This window comes from Onychomys torridus, chromosome 9 (assembly GCF_903995425.1).
Source record: "Onychomys torridus chromosome 9, mOncTor1.1, whole genome shotgun sequence".
In the NCBI taxonomy this organism is placed as follows: Eukaryota; Metazoa; Chordata; class Mammalia; order Rodentia; family Cricetidae; genus Onychomys; species Onychomys torridus.
This window is the reverse complement of record NC_050451.1, coordinates 86,907,025-86,931,764: the sequence shown is the minus strand read 5'-3', so window position 1 is coordinate 86,931,764 and position 24,740 is coordinate 86,907,025. Positions and strand designations below refer to the sequence as shown.

Below are 24,740 nucleotides of genomic sequence, written 5' to 3'. Positions count from 1 at the left end.
AGCCCCGCCCAGCTGCGGGCGGAAACGACCTACTCTCGCCCAATCGTGACGACCATCAGGGACCTAACATCACCAGTCCGACTTGATGTTTTCTCGCGAGACCTGAGTATTTTTTCCCAGCTCGCGGGAAGAAGCGGAAATGCAAGGGACAGCTCGCTGAGACGCCTCGGTTTCTGACCGGACGTGTTTTCCGCTGGAGTTCCGTAGCCGTCCGGGTTCCGCTCCGGGTCCGGATTCTACGCCGGGAGACAAGATGCTCAAGTCCAAAACGTTCTTAAAAAAGACCCGCGCGGGCGGCGTGGTGAAGATCGTGCGCGAGCACTACCTGCGGGATGACATCGGCTGCGGGACCCCGGCCTGCGCCGCCTGCGACCGGGCGCACGCCGGCCCGGCCCTGGAGTCGCAGCCCCGCGACCAGGCGAGCAGCCTGTGCCCGTGGCCGCACTACCTTCTGCCGGACACCAACGTGCTGCTGCACCAGGTAGGGGGTCCCGCGGGCCGCGTGGTGACGAGGGGGCGTGGCGGGTAGAGCAGCGGAGGGAGGCGGGGCTCGGGATGCAGATGCACGCACCGCGGCCACCCTGGCTTCCAGCTTTCCAGGCCGAGGTACTTTTCCCTAACGTGGTTTTCTTTCCGTTTTTCGGTTCTTGGAGTCGTAGTTTTAGACACGTTAATTTGCTAACTCCTGGTGTCTCTTCTACTTTAGATTATAAGTGCCTGGAAGCCGGGGACCTGGGCTTCTGTGGCATCCAGATTGCGACCCCCAGGCAGCTTGTAAGTGCCTACGAACAAAAACTGTGTGGGCCAGCATATTTATTTGTTCATAGCTTCAGTATTGCAAACTCTCGTGGTCCGTTTGCGGGTGCTCTTCTCAAGCCGACCGGGCCCAAGGGGCTGCTGTCACTTTTTCTACAGCAGAGTAACGCTTTGGCCTAAGGGAGAGTCAGTGGATTAAACTGTAAGAGAATTTTAGGCTTGGCAGAAACAATTTCTAAGTGAACATGGGAAGGTTAACTTCGTGCTTTTGTTTTAAAGATTGATGTTCTGGAGGACCCTGCTATCAGGAATGTAATCGTGCTACAGACAGTCCTGCAGGAAGTGCGAAACCGGAGTGCCCCTATCTATAAACGAATCAGGGATGTGACGAATAACCAGGAGAAGCATTTCTATACGTTCACCAATGAGCACCATAAGTAAGTATCAGAAGACCATGGAGCTACCGAAATTTAAAGGGAAGTACCTGGGAGTCATTGATCAAAAGACAGTCTGTAGTTTCATGTGCTGTTTGGTGGTTACTTAGCTGTGTAGAAAACATTGCTAAGTGAGGCTCAAGTAAGATCACAGTGTCAGTGAGGTCACACCTTAAACTGGGATCTGCTGGCTGTAATAGTACTTTTATGTCAGAAATACTCAACATTTAAGTTGTGTATATTGGGTTGAATGATAGGTTTTTTGGAAATGAGGGTCATTCAGTCTCCTGCAGTACCATAATGTGTGAATAACATATACAGGGTTAAAAATGTGTGTTTGTGAAAGAGAGTTTTAAAATATGAATTTATGATTAATGAGTTTTAAAGTTTAATATCTTACAGCTGATTTATTGAAATTGGATTTCTAAAAACAATTCTTCATCATAATTTAGGTTCATGACCTTTGAATTCAGTGTGTGCTCTGAGAACATATGGGATTGCCTGTTAACGTAAATATTTTACGATGGATATCTATGATAATTTCTCAACCTTGGCATTATTAACATTTTGGACTGAGTAGTTTTTGTTGTGTGAAAACTGTGTTATAGGTTGTAGGTGCTTAGCAGCATCTTTGGCCTATGCCAGGTGTGTTTCAGTGGCATTCCCCTCTTAGTCCCAAGTGTAGTGATCTTAATGTTTCCATACCTGTCAAGTGTAGCCCGTTCTTATATCTTGAAACTAAGTATTGCTTAAACTCACACAGAGAGGGTAAAAGTGTCTGTGGGCTGCTTTCTCATTGCACCTCCTTAAACTCCAGAAACACATACCACTCGTTTGCTAGTACCAGAAGACCAAGATTGTGTGGGACATGCTCATCAGATTGCTAACGTAGGCTTAACAGGATGTTTAGCTAAGTGTTTTGAGTAGAACTTAGCAATATAGGGACCGATTGGAAGACTTTAGAGCACTAAGCAAATCCCATGTAGATTTTTGTTACTGAAGACAGTCGTGTTAAAACCAAACTCAAATTTTATGACCATGTCTTTTACTGATAAGCTTAAGTTTATCAGATTTGTAACCAGAAGACCCCTGTGCACCAGACGAGTTAGGAATGTGTGGCCCATTTGTAGATGCCCAGAATTATGTTGCAGTGTCCAAAGGCTGGACACCCCTGGAAACATTAGTAAGTACAGTGAGTGGTAGGGAATAAAGTAATGCTAAGGATATGGCTTTAAGAACAGACTTAAAGAAGTATGTAAATGTACTTTTATATTTGAGAGCTGTGGCTTTGTAGGTTCTACATAGTCTGTGCTATGTATTTAGTGTTGATCATGGATGATCTACATGGATCATGGATTGAGTGGCCATTGAATGACGTGAACATACAGTGTGACAGTTGGTCACACTGTGGAGCTTAACAGTTGACGGTTAATCTATGGTTTGTTTCCTCCCACCCAGGAAACTATTACTTAACACCCCAGTTTGAAGTCTAAAGTCTGGTCTAACATTTTCTTTTTGTGAAATGAAGCTATTTGAACCTCTGTATTTTTTCATTAATAACATAAATTTCTTCTCCAGAAAATTGTTGTCTTGAGAACTTAAAAGGATCTTAACAGAATTGTTTTGACCATAGAAGTTCAAGTTAAATGTGTATACCACTGTCTTTTCACTTCAGTGCCTGACAGACCACTCAAGTTTGTACACATCCTTGTTTCTGCTGCTTACCTTGTATTTTGTGGTTTCCTCCTTTGTTTAGAGATACCTACATAGAGCAAGAACAGGGGGAGAGTGCCAATGACAGAAATGATAGAGCCATCCGAGTAGCAGCAAAATGGTACAACGAACATTTGAAGAGAATGTCAGCAGAAAGTCAGCTACAAGTGATCCTTATAACAAATGACAAGAAAAACAAAGACAAAGCTGTAGAAGAGGGAATACCAGCTTTCACATGTAGGTCTGAATGTAGACGCTTTTATGCATGCTTGCAACTATATATAAAAATTAGTATCAGGCCAAATGTTCACATGACTCATTATCTCACTGTCCTGTATGTATAATTTCTTACGATCTTTTACATTTGAAGCAAATATTTTTCAATTTTTAATATGTGGATCTTTTGCCTGCATGTATGTAGTATGTGCATCACATGCATGCATTGACTGGAAGTGCGAAGCGGGTGTCCAGAGCCGTGGAACTGCAGTTAGGGATGGTTATGAGCCGCTGTGTTGGTACTGGAAACTGAAACAGGATCCCCTGCAAGAGCGCAGCTGATTGTCACTGCTGAGCCATCATCTTTCTGTCTGCATTTTATTTTGAAGATTTCTTTTTACTGTGTTTATTTACTTTTGGTTTTTCGGGACAGGGTTTCTTTGTATAACAGCAACTCTGGCTGTCCTGGAACTCATTCTGTAGACCAGGCTGTCCTGGAACTCAGGGAGATCCTTCTGCCTCTGCCTCCTGAATGCTGGGATTGAAGACATGTGCCACTACCGCCTCACATTCTTTTTACATTTTAAATTTCTCAGCTAGTGAGCTAATAAGAAGTTGTAAATAGTGGCTGTTAATTTTTCCTCACTATTTGATTAGGTTGACATAGTAAAAAGTCATGTATGCTGAACCCATTGTGTCTTTTTAGTTACGATCACATCAACAGATTTAGTTGTTGTTTCATGTACACCCATGTTCTCTCATGCTTAGATAAATCATGGATGCTTAAATGTAAAAATAATCACTTACTTTTCAGGTGAAGAATATGTAAAGAGCCTGACTGCTAACCCTGAACTTATAGATCGTCTTGCTTGTCTGTCTGAAGAAATGGTATGTTTCAGTATGTTCTGTTTTTGAAAAAAAGAAAATATAAAAATAGCCATCTTGGATATTAGACTTATAGTTACCAGATTTATAAATTAGAACATGCCAATAATCTAGAATAGAAACAGAGTGAGGTTATAAACAAACAAACAAAGATAATTGTGATTGGCTTATTGAAATGACGTTGCTAAATTAATTGACTTTTTACGTAAGCTAAATAGCAATAACTATGCCATTATTAGCAGAGCTGAATGAAGTATAATTGGAAGCATCATGCAATTCTTGTCTCGTTGCTTGGCACATAGCTATGATAAATGTAAATGGTAGCTATTGTTTTACTTTATTAAAAATGTTATCTTAAGACCTCACAAATTAAAAATATGCAGTATTATTAATAAGACGCAAAGTCTTACTGACTTTCTGTACAGTTAGCAACCATTCTGAAGCTGTGGAACTTCACATTGAATTTCACACTTTGACTATCAAATATATTTTTAAGTGCTTAATCAAAAAGTGCTTATCAAAAAGAAAAATAGTTGACTTTGTATCCTCTTTTGTGACTCAGGTGTTATTATTACTTGGTAATAATGATAGCTGTTGTTACCAAAGTAGCTGTATCTAATAGGACAAGATACATAAATCCATTCTGTTTCTTTTCTTTTTTAAAGAGATTTTCTATCCATTTTACATATCAACCACAGATCCCCCTCTCCTCCCTCCTCCCACCCCTCAGCCTCCCCCCTATCCCACCCTCCATTTGCACCTCCTCCAAAGCAAGGTCTCCCATGCATGGGGAGTCAGCAGAGCCTGGTCCATAAGTTGAGGCAAGTCCAAGCCCTCCTCCCTGCACCAAGGCTGTGCAAAGTGTCTCAGCATAGGCCCTAGGTTCCAAGCCATTCTGTTTCTTTAACTAGCAATTTTTCTTCCATCCTGTTTGTCTTTAACTCCTTTACAAAACTGGAAGAATGCCAGAAGATGCAAGCTGGACTGGCCTTTTGGAATACGTTGTTTTGGAGTACCCTCTCTAATAACTAGTTACTAGTTACATGTTGATGCTTAAATGTAATTTAAATTTTAAAATCTATTTTCTCAGCTGTATTATACATATTTCAACTATTCCAGAGAATTTGTACGTAGTGGCTACCATGTTGAACATCATTAAAAAGATAGCACTTTCATTACAGCAAGTTGTTTTAGAGAGCAGTGCCCTGAAAATATATTCCTCGTAGTTTAAATTCAGTTGGGTATTTCATAAAGTAGATTTTTAACTTGTATGATACTCTTCAACAGTACATTAAATAACAGACTTTTGATTTGCTTCTTTCATAGAATGAAATAGAAAGTGGAAAAATAATATTTTCAGAGCACCTTCCCTTAAGTAAGCTCCAACAAGGCATAAAATCTGGTTCATACCTTCAAGGAACATTTAGAGCTAGTAGAGAAAATTATTTAGAAGCTACAGTGTGGATTCATGGAGATAGAGATGATGAAAAAGAGGTAAGCATGTGTACCAGCTGGTTTTGTGTGTCAACATAAGCTGGAGTCAACAGAGAGGGAGTCTCAGTTGAGGAAATGCCTCCATGAGATCCAGCTGTCAGGCATTTTCTCCAGTCACGATCAGTAAAGAAGGGCACAGCCCATGGTGGATGGTGCCATTCCTTGGCAGGTGGTCCTGAGTCCTAGAAGAAGATGGGTTGAGCAAGCCTTGGGAAGCAAACCAGTAAGCAGCACCCCTCCATGGCCTCTACATCAGTTGTTCCCTCCAGGATCCTGTCCTGTTTGAGTGCCTGTCCTGACTTCCTTTAGTGATGAACAGCAATGCTGAAGTGTAAGCCAAACAAACCTTTTCCTCCCCAACTTGCTTTTTGGCCATAGTGTTTCATCACAGCAATAGAACCCCTAACTAAGACAGTATGTAAATTTGCCTTTTAAAGTTTTTAAAATTTTGTTTTTGTGTATGTATATGTGTATGCACAATATGTGTGGAGGTCAGAAAAAAACTTGAACAGGAGTTGGTTCTCTCTTTGCAAAGAGTGGGTCTTAGGTAGTGAACTCAGAAATCTTAGGCTTGCCCCTGTATAAATTCTTTATACACTAAAATACTTTGTGCTCATTACAGTTTTTGTATGAGAATTTAAATTTGTCTCACTTTTTATTTTTAATTAACATGTGCATGTATGTACCTGTGATTGGAGGCCAGAAGACAGCTACATGTGATATCCTTAAAAGCATGGCCTATTTTCTTGTAGATAGACTTTTTTTTGACGTAGAGCTCAGTAGTTAGGCTGGACTGACTGGCCTATAGGTTCCAGATATCCTCTGTCTCTACCTGTTTATGGCTGGTTGACAGGTGAGGACCACTGTACCAATGATTTTTCTGTGGTCTGTGGTCTGTGGGCTTTTTCAGATCTGCATGCTTCCAAAACACACCTTATGACAGAGCCGTTACTCCATCTTACCTTCTTCTCTTCCTAGTTGGTAAAAGAGTAATAAACACTAGTACAATAAAGGACCTTTTTTTTTTTTTTTTTTTTTTTTTTGTCTTGGCTTGTTTTGATTTGGTTTGGGTTTTTTTTGAGACAGGGTTAATATGCTTAGCCATGCTGTCCTTTAATTCACCCTGTAGATCAGGCTGGCCTCGAAATCACAGAGCTCCCGCTTGCCTCCCAAGTGCTGGGATTAAAGGTGAGCACCACCATTGCTCAGCTAATAAATGACTTTTATGAGACTGATTATTTAAAAGTTTCCTACTAACTCACCTTTTAAGAGAATCATCATTAAATACTATAAAATGAGATATTTGTGTTTTATGTATCTAATTGTAATAAATAATGTATGTACAACCAAAAGGAGGCTTCACAAACACATGATAGCAGTTCTAAAGTGTTTTATTTCCTGAACTTTTTTTTTCTCCTTGAAGTTTAAAAATTAAGAGTATTGGCCGAGCGGTGGTGGCGCACGCCTTTAATCCCAGCACTGAGGCAGGTGGATCTCTGTGAGTTGAAGGCCAGCCTGGGCTACCAACCAAGTGAGTTCCAGGAAAAAGGCGCAAAGCTACACAGAGAAACCCTGTCTCAAAAAACAAAAACAAAAAACAACAACAACAAAAAATTAAGAGTATGTAATGAATAGTACTTTATTTTAATTTTTAAAATGATTCAGATTGTGTATATATGATGTGGCTATGTGAGTTGGGAGTGAACTGCCAAAGTGTGATGGGGAAATTAAGGACAACTTTCAGAAGTCAGTTCTCTCCTTCCTTCCACCATGGGTTCTGGGGACCGAATTCAGATAAACTAAGTTTGTGTAATACAATTTTACCCAATAAGCCTGACATAGCTTATTGTTTTACAATAGGAAAACCATTAAGAGAATTAGATATTCTATGCAATGATTAGACAGAATATTGCCTTCTACTAGATGAGTTTTTATTATTGTCATTAAATCTGTTTCAACACATGCCATGCCACTTGTTGGCTTACACAGATCCTTATACAAGGACTTAAACATCTAAACAGAGCTATTCATGAAGACATTGTGGCTGTGGAGCTTCTGCCCAAGAGTCAGTGGGTGGCACCGTCTTCTGTGGTTTTACATGATGAAGGTCAAAATGAAGATGATGTGGAGAAAGATGAGGAGAGAGAACTCATGGTATGAGAGAATGCAAGTTTGGTTTTTTGTCTGTATTGTTGTACTGCTTAACATGCCATTGTTTCCATAGTTACTGAATGAATCACAGTCCAGAACTTTTTTAAAGGTTGATTCATTTTATTTCACGTGTATGGGTATTTTGCCTGCATGGATGTCCGTACATCATGTGTGTGCATTGCCTGCAGAAGCCAGAAAAGGATGTCAGATCCCCTGGAACTGGAATTACTGACAGTTATGAGCTGCCATGTGGATTTTGGGAATCAAACTCAGATCCTCTGGAAGAGCAGCCAGTGCTCTTAACTACTGAGCCATCTCTCCAGTCTCAAGTTCTGTACTTTGAATTTTAATACAAGTTATGCAGGTTATATGCATAGTTTATTTATGTTCTAAGTATACAAACTCATGTTCTTTCAGTGACATTTTACTCAAATGGGTTTAAGTATTTAGAGTTGTTTAGTATGAAAGTGGAAGTCTGCTAACATTCAGTATATGATCTGAATTCATGAAGTTTAAGTAAATAGAAATGTTAAATTTTCTGAAACTTTTTTGCAATGTTATAATTTTCTTAGAAAACATGCTTCTGGGTCTTTGCATTTGGACCTGCTTAATTATTCCATTTCTACTAATACATTTATCTGGTAGGATGAGTTACTTCTCATGTGTTATTAAGTCTATTAGAAATGACCTACTTACCCATTTTATGAGGACACACTTGTATTCAATGTAGCATATGTAGCTCCTCTTTTTATAACTTACATTTAATTTCCTGCAGTCTTACTAGAACATTCTTGCAGAATCCAATCCTTTGGTATTGTTAGAAGTAGAATTTTATAGGATCCATTTCTAGTGGTTTACATTCTTTGACTCTTAATTTGGGATAGGATAGAACTGTCGAAGATGCATTTATTTTGTAATGGATTAGATCCAACATGACATGTACACTGTAATAACTATATAGTACCTAATTAGTAACTACATATTTTGTAATGGATTAGATCCAACATGACATGTACACTGTAATAACTATATAGTACCTAATTAGTAACTACATATATCTAATTAATCTAAACTGGTACTAAGTCTCAGTCTCATAATCCTAGACTTACATGTGTTTTTGTCAGTAAATCCTTATATTAAATTGAAAAACACAAAGTTCTGACACATTTATTCAGCTGCGTGCTTCTTGACATCATTTATGGAGTGCTTTATTATCATGGAACAATAAGCATTGTGCAGTTGGTACGCTCATGCCTAGAACTTTGAGGCATAAAGGTTCTGAATTTCATGTCATTTGCTACCTGAAATGCATTAGTGTCCATGTGCATATTCTAAGCTGGAAGAAAAATTACTTCATTTTACTTAGGAAAATAATGGAAGATTTTTGTTTTTATATTTCAGCTTAAGACTGCTGTAAGTGAAAAAATGTTAAGGCCTACAGGCCGAGTTGTAGGAATAATCAAAAGGAACTGGAGGCCGTATTGTGGCATGCTTTCCAAGTCGGACATTAAGGAGGTGAGTAAAGCACTTGTCACCATGACTGGACACTGGTGGTCACTGTTTTCTAGTCACTGTCTAGAATGCAAGCTTGCTCTATCCTGTCTCCAGACTGTGTAAATCAGTCGCTTTTCCCCTGCTGGGGTGTAATTCACTGGTACAGGACTTGCGTAGCATGTTCTAGGGCTACTATGATTGATCCCCAGGATGGTAAATCAGTTTGTTTTTAATTTTCTCTAGTCAAGAAGACATCTCTTTACACCTGCTGATAAGAGAATTCCACGAATTCGGATAGAAACCAGACAGGCTTCTGCATTAGAAGGACGGAGAATTATTGTCGCTATTGATGGTTGGCCTAGAAATTCTAGATATCCAAATGTAAGCTTAAAATACTAACTTTAACTTTGTGTATTTAATTAAAGTTTGTGACAAATACTGTTGATTTTTTTAGTGAAAATGTACACAGCTATTTCATGGTTACCTAGTAAGTAGAATAGATACATTTTATCTAATTCTAGTGTTAGTCATGGAGTAAAAGTGGCTACTTTTGCTCAAATCGCCAAACAACCTTTACTGATAAACTTTAGGGAAGAAACATTTGTGTCCTAAATAAATTTTAATCAAATTTTGAAGGTATTGCTTTTAAAGTAAATTTTACATTGAAAATTAACAGGAACTAAACATAGGCATTGTGGTCTAAGGACCAGGCTCTCAAAGGCAGTTGAAAAATCTTGTCATTTCCACCTCTAATTTACCAGAGGCTTTTTTGCTTTCTTGTTTGTTTGCTTTCCTGTGTATGGGCATTTTGCCTGCATGTATGTCTGTACCACAGTACATGCCTGGTATACATACAGGGAGGTCAGCAGGGGCTGTCAGTTAATCTATTTGCAGTTACAGATACCGTGAGTTATCATGTGGATGCTGGCAGTCAAACATGGGCCCTCTGCAAGAACAACAGTGTTCTTAACTGCTGAACCATCTCCCCCGGGCCCAAAAGATGTTTGTTTGTTTGTTTGTTTTTCCTGAAGACAGGGCTTCTCTGTGTAGCCCTGGCTGTCCTGGAACTCACTCTGTAGTCCAGGCTGGCCTCGAACTCAGAGATCCACCTGCCTCTGCCTCCCAAGTGCTGGGAGTAAAGGTGTGCGCCATCACCACCCGGCCAAAGAGTTGTTTATAATCTGTTAGCAAAGATTTAGAAATACTGAGACAATACATAGAGTGCTGGAAGATTTAGTATAATAAAATATTAATTTGTTGCAAAGTGTGCCTTTCTGATAATACCTTTTGATTTCAGGGACACTTTGTTAAAAATTTAGGTGATGTTGGAGAGAAAGAGACAGAAACTGAAGTTTTGTTGCTTGAGCATGATGTTCCTCATCAGCCTTTCTCCCAGGCTGTTCTTAGCTTCCTGCCAAAGATGCCATGGAGCATTACTGAGAAGGTAAGTTGGAAAGAATTCCTAGTGACTCTACGGATTCTCCATTATTTTAGGGAGTTTTGTTTCTTTGTTGTTTGTATTGGTGATTGATCATAGGGCCTTTGTGGGTTAGTCAAGCACTCTACCACTGGACTAAGTCCTCAGCCCTATTGCACATTTTGGTTTTTCTTTTCAGTTGGGTCTGACTACGTTGCCCAGGCTAGTCTGGATCTTAACCCAAGTAGACCTTGAACTCATTTCTCCTGCCTCAGGCTGCTGAGTATCTAGAGTTACAAGGACTGAGCCATCAGACCAGAATGCAGTTAATGTCTTTGTTTTGAAATATGTAAAATCCAGGCTGGGGAAATGGTTTGCCATTAAGAGCACTGGCTGCTCTTCCAAACAAATGCCTGAGTTCAATTCCTAGCAACCACATGGTGGCTCACAACCATCCATAATGAGAACTGGTGCCCTCTTCTGGCCTGCAGGCATACATGTAGACAGAACACTGTATACTTAATAATAAATAAATCTTTTAAAAATATATGTGGAGGTGAAGAGATGGCTCAGTGGTTAAGCGCACTGGCTGCTCTTCCAGAGGTCATGAGTTCAGTTCCCAATAACCACATGGTGGCTCAGAACCATCTGTAATGAAATCTGGTGCTCTCTTATGGCCTACCAGAATACTATATACATAATAAAAAAATAAATCTTTAAAAAATGTAGAAACCATGGCTCCTTCACATTTAGTTAGTTACAGAATTATTAGGTGTTTACTGCTCTAAAGGTGGTGGAATCTGGGAGAATGGAGCCTAGAAATGAGGCAAACTAAACTCGCATGCAATAGGCAACTTTATTCAAAGCATCAGACAGTTTATACTCTGAGGGTTAAGTAGAGTCACATAAGTAAAGTGTACAATCACAAGGATAAGCTAAACATGGCAAAAACATATTTCTGAGCTGGAGAGATGGCTCAGTGGTTAAGAGTACTGACTGCTCTTCTTAAGGTCCTGAGTTCAATACCCAGCAACCACATGGTGGCTCACAACCATCTGTAATGAGATCTGGTGCCCTCTTCTGGCCTGCAGCCATATATGCAGGCAGAACATTGTATACATAATAAATAAATAAATCTTTAAAATAAAAACATGTTTTTCTTTTGAGGTGTATAAGCAAGTAAAAATAGCCAATTGTAATAAATAAACAAAAGTAAACTCACTCCTATCCACAACACCTGGGACGGACATGAAAGCCTAATCCAAGAACAATTCAACTCCATTCTTGGACCATGTTCGACAGTTAGGTGTTACAGAAATCATTTGCTTTTTCACTGAAAGATGACATCTTCCAGGTTGTAGAACTAGTGCATATGTCAAGTTTCTCAATAACATGGAAAGCTGACTTATTTTTATGGGATATTTATTTCCTAAGAGCTATGTTGCTGTTGTGTTGTTCAAGTTGTTATTTTTTTTCTTTTTAACATGGTATTTCTAGGACATGAAAAACCGAGAAGACCTGAGACATCTGTGTGTTTGCAGTGTAGACCCTCCAGGATGTACTGATATAGATGATGCCCTGCATTGTAGAGAACTCAGGAATGGAAATTTGGAGGTACCTATATTGTCCCAGTACTCTTAGGTGTATGTGATTCATTTCTAGGGTTCATGGTTGTTTTTTTTTTTTTTTTTTTATCCAGGCCAGAATATAAAATTATACCTACAAAAGCTAATGGGAATATGTCAGAGGTTGAATTATTAGCTGTGACTGCGTCCATTTTCAGCTTAGCTATGTTTTTTTCTCATCTAAATTCCATTGTAAGTCTGTGTTAGTAATAATGCAGATTGACATCCTTTCATTTTAATCTTTTTAAGGTTGGTGTTCATATTGCTGATGTTAGTCATTTTATCAGGCCGGGAAATGCATTGGATCAAGAATCAGCCAGAAGAGGAACAACTGTGTATCTTTGTGAAAAGGTAAATGTATTAATATAAAATCTTTTACTGATCATAGCACCTTGGCACTTTGTTTTGATGGGCATGGGGTCTTGATGTGTAGGCCAGAACTAGCCTCAAGCTCTTTATTATCCTATCTCATCTTTTTGAAGGCTGAGCCAGGCACTTCTGTTTTAATGAGCAATCACAGTTTGAAGTAAATACATGATATATTTAGCTATAAGAAATACATGGGTGAAGGCGTCCTAAATCACAAGAAAATAATGCCTATTTTGGCCTGGTACAGTAGCTCAATTGGTAAAGTACTTACCACACAAGCATGAGGTCCTGAGTTCAGCTCCCTAGAGCCAAACAGAAACTACCACATCTGAGACCCTAACATTGGTGGGTGGAAACAAGCAAATCCCTTACGATCATTGACCAGCCAGCATAGCCAAATCAGTGAAGTCCAAGTTTAGTGTGAGACCGTGCCTCAAAAAATACAGCGGGGTGTGACCAATGAAGATGCCTAATTTCAACATCTGGCCTCTCCATACATGAACTTGTATATACACCATACTCAAACACAAAACAAAAATTATAATTAGGTTTATTTTGATATCTAATGATCCAAATAGCGTTTAAATTAGCTGATATACATTATGTAGCATTGATTCATTATGATTTTGGGTGGAGATGGTGGACTGAGGAGATGACTCAGAAGTTACAAAGACTGACTTCTTCCAGAGGACCTGGAATCAATTCCACATGATGTCTTAGAGCCGTCGGTACCTCCATTTCCAGAAGATCTAGTGTCCTTTTCTGGCCTCTTTAGGCACCAGGCATGCACATGATGCACAGATATGCAAGCAAAACTTGCATACACAAAAAAATTAAAATCCTTTCAAGTATGGTTTTCATAGACTTACATAGACCAGATGATAAGGAGGAAGTTAATTTGTTATATAGATCATGCTCAAAGTAAACCATAAAGCTTTTCCTCAGTTTATTTTTTTCTCTCATCTCTTAAGTATACTAAAAGTACCATGTCGTTTTGAGTTTAGCAGTGGAGAAACTCTCAGTTGGTAAGGGTTTGTAAGTTACCAGGTACTAACTTACAAATACCAGAAATTTCAGATTTTGAGAGGACAGGAAGGTGCTTCATGTAGAGGACTGAAACCTCAATCCACTGGCATGAATGCCACCCTTACTGCCTTCTGTAACAGTTTTGTGTCTTCCTACAGACTTTGTCATGCTCTTATTCTCTAGTCCAAAGGACAAGAATATACCACCCTTTCCTGCTCACTTGATGCTATTTGCAGATGGAAATTAAGGCACATTGAATGTGATTGAGTAATCTAAGGTCTGTCGCCATCTTTTTCAGAGGATTGACATGGTTCCAGAGTTGCTTAGCTCTAACTTATGTTCCTTAAGATCCAACGTTGACAGGTATTTCTGCACTTTTTTTGATAAGAGTATCTTGTTAACTATAGTAATTGATTCCCATAAACAAATACCGTCTCTTTTTCCCTGAAGGTTGGCATTTTCCTGTATTTGGGAAATGAATCATAATGCTGAAATCTTAAAAACAAGATTTACCAAAAGTGTAATTAATTCAAAGGTTAGTGTTATGATTCATATCTGACATTTCAAATTTTTGGTACTTTTAACAATTTCTTAGATACTTTTTAAAAAGTTAGGTTCAGTGTTGTAGTCCCTAGTTTGTTTCAGAATTTAAACTTTGTTTAATTGATGTTATTATGAAATTATGTAGTAATTGTCCTGTATTCAGGAACTTAGAACTGACATACCTAAACTAAAGGGCTTTATGCCCTAACTCAGTAACCCTAGTAATTGAGGCTATTCCTACTTAAAAATAGTAGTGTTTGAAAAACCACCATGTGCATCCTGGCTACCATAAATTATAGTTAGAGTCAGTAAACTAACCTGAGATTATGTTCAAACAGTACAGCCAGATTTTCCTTATTTTTGTACCTCTCCCCATATTCTCACATTCATTCTCATTTTGTGCTTAATAGACCTCCAAAGTATGCTGGATTCTTTTTCTTATAATGATGTTTTCAGAAAGTTAGCCAATGTTTTTCTTTCAAGTTAGTATCACTGTGTTCTGATGACTAGTAGAAAGAATTGTTAACAAGCAAATAGTGATGTGGGAATTATTTCAACTTTTAAATATAGTCCTCTGAGATATAGTTTTAACAACATTTTGTGAATTGAAATTAATGAACATATAAAACATTTTTCTAAGGCTGGGCGGTGTTGGTGTACACCTTTAATCCCAGCACTTGGAAGGCAGAGGCAAGTGGATCTCTGTTAGTTCGAGGCCAGCCTGGTCTACAGAGTAAGTTCCAGGACAGGCTCCAAAGCCACACAGAGAAACCCTGTCTTGAACCTCCCACCCCTCATTTTTATTTTATTTTTTATTTTAGAAAGGGAACTCTTAGCCCTTAGTAGATAAAGGTGCTCCCAGAAACTTGACTCAATTTATGTTATGTTACTCCCTTATGCTGTTTTTGAATTTTAATTATAAAGCTACTTTTATCTTTTAATCTGAAAAAAATACTAGTTTTTCCATCTAGATAGAAGCAGAAACAGCTGTTTCCATATTTGGATTATCTGTTACTAGAGATTGCTTTAAACTTACCTTTTTCATCCCATATTCTAGTCCATTTTTTTGGTTAGTGTCTCCTATAAGATATTTCTAGACTCTTATTTGCCAGTGAAAAGGGAAGTAATGATCTTTGCAAAGTTTTTCAGAGAATAGGCAGAACCTGCTTTGTAATTTATTCAGATATTACCTAAAAATACACCAAAGTGAAAGTATTAAGGAATATTCTAGTATTACCTCAAATATACTAAAAATTAAAGTATCAAGGAAACTGCCATTTTCCTTTACTTTAATGTAAATTTGCTTATGTTATATAATGAATGCCGAAATTAAACCAGAAATCCTAGTGTAAAGTTAAGAATCTCCGTAGATTTCTTGTTACTTATTTTAGGCTTCTTGAAAGTGTAGACTATGAGATAAAAGACGAGAACCCGGTCTCAGCCGAGGAAGAGGAAGGACTAGCATCTCTGACCACCATATGTGCATGGTAGCCTATGTGGTCCAGTACTAACACATGGATATACACATTCATAGTATGGTTCATATAGTAAACACGCTTTTATCTGTTGTGAGAATTATGTTAACCTAAGGTTTCTTTCTTAGGCTTCTCTTACGTATGCTGAAGCACAGATGAGAATTGATTCAGCAGCTATGAACGATGATATCACCACTAGTCTTCGTGGATTAAATAAACTAGCTAAAATTCTAAAAAGGGGAAGAATTGAAAAGGGGTATGTTCTTAAAAAAATCTAAGACAGGCCTTAGTTTATGATTATGATTAATATCAGTTATGATATAACATTTGGCTTCTTTAGAGTATTTTGTTAGAATGGTGATTAATTAGCTGGTAGACTATATTTAATAGATTATATCATGGCATTCGCCTAACCTTAACAGGTATAAGAGTGTCAGCTCAAACTTGTTAGAAAGAAAGCAGTTAAAAGTAGCTTCAGGGTTGGGGATTTAGCTCAGTGGTAGAAAGGCCCTGGGTTCAATCCTCAGCTCAAAAGAAAAAAAAAAGTAGCTTCAATTTTGAAAGACTGCTGTAAGGGAACCAAGTACAAGAGCCTTTCAGAGGTTGGTCCTTGGGTTCTCCCTACTTCTTGACTAGTGCCAATTATGAAAAGTGTTTTTGCTGGTGATGCAAATGCTACCTCTGGAGTAGTCATGCAGAGTGCCTAACTTAAGTTCCTGAATGCAAGTGAGCATCCTTCTGTACTCCTTGCAACCACAGATAATTATGCTCTGCAGCCAGCTGTGGCCAGTGACTACCATATTTGAATTATTAAATATGAAATTTAAAACTCTTTACAGATTAGGAATGTACATGAAAACAGAACTATTTAATTGGAATAAAGTTGTTCAAGCTTTTCACTTAAGTATAAGGTTAACATTAAATTGTTTTTTGTTGTTGTTTTTAACTTCCCCATGATTGTCCAAGATTGCCCAGTTTCATTAAACTTACTTCTAGGCCATGCCTTTAATCCCTGCACTCAGGAGGCACAGGCAGGTGGATCTATGACTTCTATCCAGGTCAGCCTGGTCTAAATAGCCAGTCCGAGTCCATCCAAAGCTAAAGTTAAGACTGTCTCAAAAAACTGAAGGAAAAAAAAAACCAGAAAAACAAAACAAGAAACAAACTTTCAGATTGAATTGGAACTTGATGAAAGTAGCATCATATCTGAAAACACTTTAGATTTTTCTATGTATCCTTGTGAAATCTTTGCAAAGGAGAACTAGTCCCCTCATTAAGAACCACACACACATTCTGAGACCACGGCAACCTAATATGACTAGCCATCAGTCCTTTTGATGTATGAGTGGGAGTAGTTTTATCAGTCTCCACTCAGTTGCCTATGTATCTTCTCTGATTCTCCTACCTATGGAAGAGCTGGCCTTGTCCTCTCCGTCATTGCCCATCACAATGTATTGTTTTCCATGGAAAATGAAATACCAATTGGCCTGTTCTTTTAGCCACTTAAAAAAAGTAGTTGCAAGTTTATGTAGCTTAATAAAAATGTAAGAGTTAGGCTTTATATGACAATAGAACATCAAACTTAGTAGATGATCATAAAAAAAAATGCTCATGTACTTGGTATACTCATTTTTTTGTTTTAAAGGGATTGCTTATAGATTGTTTTCTCTGTCCTTGGCTTATCTGACTAATTTCTCTCATTTTCACTCAGGGCTTTGACTCTGTCTTCTCCAGAAGTTCGTTTCCACATGGACAGTGAAACTCATGATCCAATAGATCTACAGACCAAGGAGCTGAGGCATGTGATTTTTTTAAGTTGATATTAAATATTAATTTTAAATGTAATATCTAGTGTAGATACTAATTCACCACAGCATTTATATCCAAAACAGTTGTTACAGTTAGGATAGCTGTGAAGTTTCTTGGCTTAGTAAATGTGATCTTACTTTTTAACTTTTCTTATACAAAACTGGGGTAAGGTAGTAGAGAAACCTCAAACTTACCTTGGTTTGATTTAATGTATGTTAGAACTTGAGTAGTGATAGTTACAGAGAAATAAAAATTTGTGCACTGATTAATTTCTTAAGTACTTAGTACAGCATACAGAGGTTGAGGGACCACAGGCTTTGCAGGGAGAGATCACTGCCTTTTGAGAGGACCCAAGGTGGATTCCCAGCACGTACTGTAGTTAGAGTTTTCCTGCCTGGGCCACAGTCAGGACAAATCTCTCTTACCCGCCAGTCCCACAGTCGCTCAGACCCAACCAAGAAAGCACACAGAAACTTATATTGCTTATAAACTGTATGGCCGTGGCAGGCTGCTTGTTATCTACCTTTTCTATCCTAAATTAACCCATTTCTGTTAATCTATACTTTGCCACATGACGTGTGGCTTACCAGTGTCTTTACATGTTGCTTCTCATGGCAGCGGCTGGCGGTGTCTCTCCCCAGCCTTCTACATCCCAGAATTCTCTTCTCTCTTGTCCCGCCTATACTTCCTGCCTGACCACTAGCCAATCAGAACTTTATTTACACAGAGCGATATCCACAGCAACGTACATCTGATGGCTCACTTCCACCTGTAGCTCCAGCTCCAGGGGGATTCAGTGCCTCTGGCCTACAGTCTTGTACACACACACATACACACACACTGCAACATTGCACATAACTAAAAAATTAATGTCTTTACTAAAAAAGTTTTGAAGCTAATATCTTAACCTTGGATCTTACTGTACTTTAAGAAGTTGTAACAGTCATTTGACTTCCCCATATGGAGGGGTTCCTAATACTTTAATAGTTAATATACTTTAGAAATGTTAAGAAATGGATTATTTTAATAACTGAAACATGATCGAAAATTAATAATCTGTGTTCAGTGATTCCAGAGAAAGAAAACGGTAGGTACAGCATGCAGATCGTTTATGAAACTAGCTTAGAACTTAGAAGGAATAACTGGAAAATGAAAGGTGGGTCAGATTGTTATAAGAATTGAGAAGTCAAACTGAATTCAAGTTTTGACACTGGTGATAAAAATGACCTCTATGAAGAGAATAATTCTACACATCTGTCAGCTAGAAATCAGATTTGTCTGTTGTGTATGTTACTATGTGTATGGATGTATAGAAATCAGATGTATCTGTTGTGTGTGTTACTGTGTGTATGGAGTTATAGCAGAAAGTGTCACCTGAGATAAGCACCCAGATTGTGTACTGAAAATATATTAGTGATTTATTGGAAAAAATTTGGGGAGTTTAAATAATATTGTGTGACCTAGCTTTTAATTCTCCCAGTACAGTTTATTTTCATAGCTCTGTTTTTGAAAGAGGAGGTAAAAATGTTGGTTTTATATTTATGTTAAAGTAAGGGAAGCTTCCAACCCCCACCTCCACCCCCCCCCACCCCCCCACCCCCGGCTTGAATACAATTTGAAATGATTCTAGCATACTCGATTTACCCAGGAGAGACACAGGTAAGACTATTAGTATAGCAGCTAAGGTATTAAAAATAGGTATGTGACACATGTGAATGTTTTACATGAGAAATACTTCCATTATCACTAGAAAAGTTAGCTTGTGAGTAAATGTGATGACAGTTGTTTCTGCTTCTCTTATTTACTTAATGCTTTTCTAACTGGCAGAGAAACAAATTCCATGGTGGAAGAATTTATGTTACTTGCAAATATTTCTGTTGCAAAAAAGATTCATGAAGAATTTTCTGAACATGCTCTGCTTCGAAAACATCCAGCTCCACCTCCCTCCAATTATGAGATTCTTGTTAAGGCAGCCAAGTCCAAGGTAAAGTCTTAAAGATTGAAAAGTCACATGTACTTGTATTGTAATCTATCCATTGCACTGAAAAATTAATATTCATGTTTTCATAAAGTTTAGTTGAGGGCTGGAGAGATGGCTCAGAGGTTAAGAGCACTGGCTGCTCTTCCAGAGGTCCTGAGTTCAATTCCCAGCAACTACATGGTGGCTAACAACCATCTGTAATGAGATCTGGTGCCCTCTTCTGGTGTGCAGGGACACATGCAGGCAGAACACTATACATAATAAATCTTTAAAAGAAAAGTTTAGTTGATGTAAAATATACCAGTAGTTCTTTTTAATATTAAGATAATGTGATTTGGGATATGGACTTATCTCTTGCTACGTATACATTGACACCAGCTACATACTAAAGTCCTTTATGTCTGATGAGGAGCACCTAGTCCTAAAGCCAAATGATTTAAATGAAATAATTTACAGTATCCTAGACAGAGTATGCTCTTCCATCTCTTCTATACATGGTGTACTGGCTAGTTTTTTTGTCAACTTGACACAGCTAGAGCCGTCTGAGATGAAGGAACCTCAGTTTAGAAAATGCCTCCATAAGGTCTCCTGTTGACAAGCCTCTGGGGCATTTGATTAATGATTCTTCGCAGCCCATTGTTAACGTGCTATCCCTAGGCAGGTATAAGAAAACAGGCTGGGCAATCCTTGGATAGCAGCCAGGAAGCAGTGTCCTTCCATGGCTTCTACTTAAGTTCCTGCTTCCAGGTTCCTGTCTTGGGCGTCTGACCTGACATCCCTGGATGATGGACTGTGATATGGAACTGCAAGCTTACATAAACACTTTCCTCTCCAAGTTTTATTTGGTCATGGTATTTTATCGTAGTTACAGAAATTCTTAAGACACATGGCTTCTCTGAAAGCCTTAGCTTTTAGAGATTTACAAGCAATTTGTTTTTTCTTTAGTTCACTCAGTTCAGCTCTCTCTGTATCGTATCTACACAAAAGGAGGCTGTTTATGACTTACATGGAAAGGGGGACATTACGTCAGCCCTTTATACCCCTTTGTCTGGCTACTAGGCTTTTCTTTTGTCATACTTAGGCTTGGCATGACTCTAGCTTACTTTGGTTTTCTTTGGATCATGAATAGGCTCTTTTTTTCATATTGAAAGCACATAAGGAAAAGCACTATTGGAATAGTATGGTAGGAGTTTCTGATTTTATAGTTCACTTACCCTGTCCTCATTCATTGGAACTGGACTAGCTTCCCAGTCCCAAGGATTACTGCATGTTGGGGATTTTCTGAGCTTGTCTTATTTCTTACCAAGATATGGCAGAGGAAGGAGGATTCAGTTTGTCTTGTTAAGGTAGAATTCAGCAGCTGAGTTGGATGCCCCAGAACGTTGTTCTTACTGAACTTTGACTAGCTTGCTCCTGGCCTTTACTACTTTCAGTGGAAGGAGAGACTCTGCAGAGGAGCCAGACATACTGAAAAGTGTCCGTCTCGTCTTCATTTTCTCCACCCTCAGATTAGCAAGCATAAACTGGACAGAGAAAGAAGGCGCTGCTGCCACCACTGGCCTTCTCTTCCTTGGAATTGCAGGATTCCAGTGAGGACTTTAGGACTGTCCAATGAAGTCAGGAATTTTCAAGCTTTAGTACTGCACAAAACAGCCATTATTTAGTTATTTTTAGTGCCTCTAGTTAAGAGATAAAATCTATGAACTCTTAACTATCTGTAACAAACATTATGTTTATTTAATGTATTTATATTTTAAAGAGAGGATACTAATTCTGGATGTTAGCATGCCTTTAATCCCAGTGTTTGGGAGGTAGAGACAGACTAATCTCTGAGGGTTCCAGATCATCCACAGCTACACAGTGTGACTCCTATCTCAAAGAGAAACAGAGGGATTGGGAGAAGGGCAAAGAGAGACAGGAAGGATAATACTACTAATTTTGAAATGTTTCATTTCGTGCTTCTCTTCCTTTTATTTTGACAGAATTTGGAAATTAAGACTGACACAGCTAAGTCTTTGGCTGATTCTTTGGACCGGGCTGAATCCCCTGACTTCCCATACCTGAACACTCTTTTAAGGATACTGGCCACTCGCTGTATGATGCAAGCTGTCTACTTCTGTTCTGGGATGGACAATGACTTTCATCACTATGGCTTAGCCTCCCCAATATACACACATTTCACTTCTCCCATCAGAAGGTATTGTTTTTTTCAGACAAAAGTAAAAGGAGATAGAAAATGGTTAACTTTTCATTTAAAAAATTTAAAACTAATTTGCCATCATTCTTATTTTACCTGTATGTAGATATGCAGACATCATTGTTCATCGGCTGTTAGCTGTGGCTATTGGGGCTGATAGTACTTATCCAGAGCTGACAGATAAACACAAGCTTTCAGATATATGTAAAAATCTCAATTTCCGGCATAAAATGGCTCAGTATGCTCAGCGTGCATCAGTAGCTTTTCATACCCAGGTATTTGCCTTTTGTCTGAAGTGCTAGGAGTGGGAAATTTTGTTCATTTGGTATTTTCAAAATTATTTTTGTAAATTTCAAAATAAGGCTTCTAACAAGATTGTATGTATTTTACAGTTGTTTTTCAAAAGCAAAGGAATAGTAAGTGAAGAAGCCTATATTCTTTTTGTAAGAAAGAATGCAATTGTGGTGTTAATTCCAAAGTATGGCTTAGAAGGTACGGTTTTTTTTGAAGAAAAAGATAAACCAAAGCCACGGCTCACTTATGATGATGAGGTAAAGTATTGCCAGTTCTTGTTTTCTTGGGGAAGAGAGGAATATTTTCTCTGACAGTTTCCAAACTATAGCTATAAATTGTTAAAACTTTCCTGTATTCATGTAGGCAGTTTCTCTGTGTCATGGCAGCTGCTCCCAAATAACCACTCAGATACTTATTAATTATAAATGCTTGGTTGATAGCTGAGGCATGTTACGAACTAGCTGTTACAACTTAAAATTAACCCATATTTCTTATCTACGTTCTATGTGGTCATGGCTTGTTACCTCATTTTTTACATGTCCTGTTTCTTCTGCCTCTTTGTGACTCCTCTGACTCCGCCCTTCTTATTCCCAGTGTCTTTAGTCTGGTTTTCCCACCTAACCTTATCCTGGCCAGCTATTGGTCAGTCAGCTTCTTTATTAAACCAATCACAACATAATTTACACAGTGTACAGAAGGATTATTTCCACAGCATATTTGTATCCTAAATCTCAAAATACATGCCAGAAAATCTACATCTCATCAACTAAACTTTTCTTAAGAGAATATTTAAATGGTGTGCTGTGTTCCTTTACTGCAGACAGCTAATTCACTAAGATGAATGATGTATATCAGGACTACCTTAGTGACAAGATGAAGTGTGCACATAAATAGACTATAGTTGAGACTATTAGGTTAATGGGGGGGTTTTCTGTATTCAATACCTGGATGCTTACTAATATTGTGGGGTTTTTTGTTTTTGTTTTTCGAGACAGGGTTTCTCTGTGTAGCTTTGCGCCTTTCCTGGAACTCACTTGGTAGCCCAGGCTGGCCTCCAACTTGCAGAGATTCGCCTGGCTCTGCCTCCCAAGCGCTGGGGTTTTTAATTCTTTGAAAATTTTATGTCTTCCCCATATTTACCCTCTCACTTCTCCCCCCAACTCCCTCTAGAACCCATCACATCTCCCAGCTTCATGTCCTCCTTAACTGGGGAGGAGTTAAACTTTCAAATGACTGTGCAAGGTAAACTGGAAGTGGAATTGAGATTCGAGTTTAAGAAGTAATGTCAATAACATGTTTTTTTCAAGATACCTTCCCTCAGAATAGAAGATACAGTGTTCCATGTGTTTGATAAAGTTAAAGTGAAAATCACATTAGATTCATCAAATCTTCAACATCAAAAAATCAGAATGGCCCTTGTAGAACCACAGGTAAGACCAAACTTAACTGAATGGTGTAGAAAAGTTAACATCTAGTTGGTAAGGTCTTAGGTATTCCAGGCATCAGGGTTCTCTTGCCCATTCCTTTACTCCTATGTTGTAATATATAAGTTAATACTCCTGTTTTATAATGTACAAGTTAAATGTAGGTGCTTCACTCAAGTTCCTGGTTTTGAACCTTTCGGCTTTTGATGCTTGCTGTCTGCTGCAACATAAAGCCCCTAGGGTCAACTGGACAGGAGGAAGAATTGTTACATTATAAACACTGTCAAAGTTGAAGCTTCTCAGTTTTCTTGCTATGTAGACAAGGCTAGCCTTGAATTTGCAGTGATCTTCCCAGGAGCTGAGATTGCAGGTGTACAGGTCCGTTCCCTCTGAAAAGCCTCTCACTGAGCCCACTGGTTACTTCCCAACCACGGTTACTTTGTGTGCCCGGCCGTGTGCAGTGCAGCCTTCCATCCCCTCCATTGGAGCATCTGATTCAGTGGAAAGGGAAGGTGAGGTAAACATTTCTTCTCTGATGCTTCTCATCCCTTTGTTTTTCCCATTTACACTGTTGTAGATACCAGGAATAAGTACTCCTCCTGATGTTGCAGACACGGATCTCAGCGGGCCAGGGGGGAAGAAGAGGAAACTTGAGAAGTAGCTACATGCAACAGAAAACATCGAAGACGGATTACCTTCAACAACAAAATAGATAGCACACTTACAAGCTTGTGTGCATGTTAGTGACTTTTAAGTACATTTCAATAATTTTAAGAAATTTGCATTTTTATTGAGTTGCCGACTGAATCTGTCTTACTGTGCTTCAGCAACAACACAAGTTATGCAGAAACATTCAATTGACTATCCATCACTTAAATGGCAACAGGAGAGTGACGTCAGGGGTCTGTGGTGATCATTTAAATGGAGTACTCATCTGCTCATTGAAGAGCACCGCATTAGTGCTTCATTGAATATGGGGGAAAACTGTCAATTTCTGAGGAAAACAACATTTTAGAAGCAAAGAGCAAGCCTTTCTAATCTTGAGCTGTCAGTGTACTTGATCTTTTTACCATTTTAAATTGCCTATCTGCAACACTGTGTTCACATATATTTTGAAAAGCCTCCTGTACTTCACTAGTGGTCCTCAAACAATTGTGAATGTTTTGGGATTATAAGAAAACAAAAACTCAGGTAACTTGGCCTGATTGGGAACATTGTGATTTTTGTTAAAAGGTGGCAAGTTCAGTAATCATTATCTGTAATCTTTGTTGCCAATGTTTGTCTCAAGCAAGGCATTACAGCTCAGAGGAAGAACAGATGAGCAAATGTCTGCTTTCTTACAAAAACAGATAATGGCCTTTGAATTTTAGTTATATCCAATTATATAGGAGAGGAGGGATTGTATTAAAGACATCAAAAGGACCAAATGAAGTCTCA

At 38.6% G+C, this 24,740-nt stretch overlaps 1 protein-coding gene across 4 annotated transcripts; it reads left to right on the top strand.

Moving 5' to 3' along the window:
• Positions 1-130: 130 nt before the first annotated feature.
• Positions 131-24,740, top strand: Dis3 (DIS3 homolog, exosome endoribonuclease and 3'-5' exoribonuclease). Of its 4 annotated transcripts, none has more exons than XM_036199204.1 (22): positions 131-481; positions 707-774; positions 1,036-1,193; positions 2,947-3,140; positions 3,934-4,007; positions 5,331-5,498; positions 7,488-7,652; positions 9,051-9,164; positions 9,387-9,524; positions 10,441-10,587; positions 12,058-12,174; positions 12,435-12,536; positions 13,879-13,943; positions 14,031-14,115; positions 15,727-15,854; positions 17,310-17,396; positions 19,235-19,391; positions 21,371-21,585; positions 21,692-21,860; positions 21,978-22,136; positions 23,187-23,309; positions 23,881-24,740. In XM_036199204.1, the coding sequence occupies exons 4-22, from the start codon at positions 3,047-3,049 to the stop codon at positions 23,962-23,964; spliced, it is 2,391 nt and encodes a 796-aa protein (XP_036055097.1). In that variant the 5' UTR covers positions 131-481; positions 707-774; positions 1,036-1,193; positions 2,947-3,046; the 3' UTR covers positions 23,965-24,740. The 4 variants fall into 4 exon arrangements, with proteins under 4 accessions (XP_036055097.1, XP_036055096.1, XP_036055099.1 ...); XM_036199205.1 differs by lacking the exon at positions 131-481 and adding an exon at positions 551-606; XM_036199203.1 differs by lacking the exon at positions 707-774.

Excerpts from the sequence above, each read along its gene's own strand:
- Dis3 (XM_036199203.1), top strand. The coding sequence starts at position 254 with ATGCTCAAGTCCAAAACGTTCTTAAAAAAGACCCGCGCGGGCGGCGTG. Across the intron at positions 3,141-3,933 it reads GGGAATACCAGCTTTCACAT|GTGAAGAATATGTAAAGAGC; the intron begins GTAGGTCTGAAT and ends CTTACTTTTCAG. Across the intron at positions 12,175-12,434 it reads TCAGGAATGGAAATTTGGAG|GTTGGTGTTCATATTGCTGA; the intron begins GTACCTATATTG and ends AATCTTTTTAAG.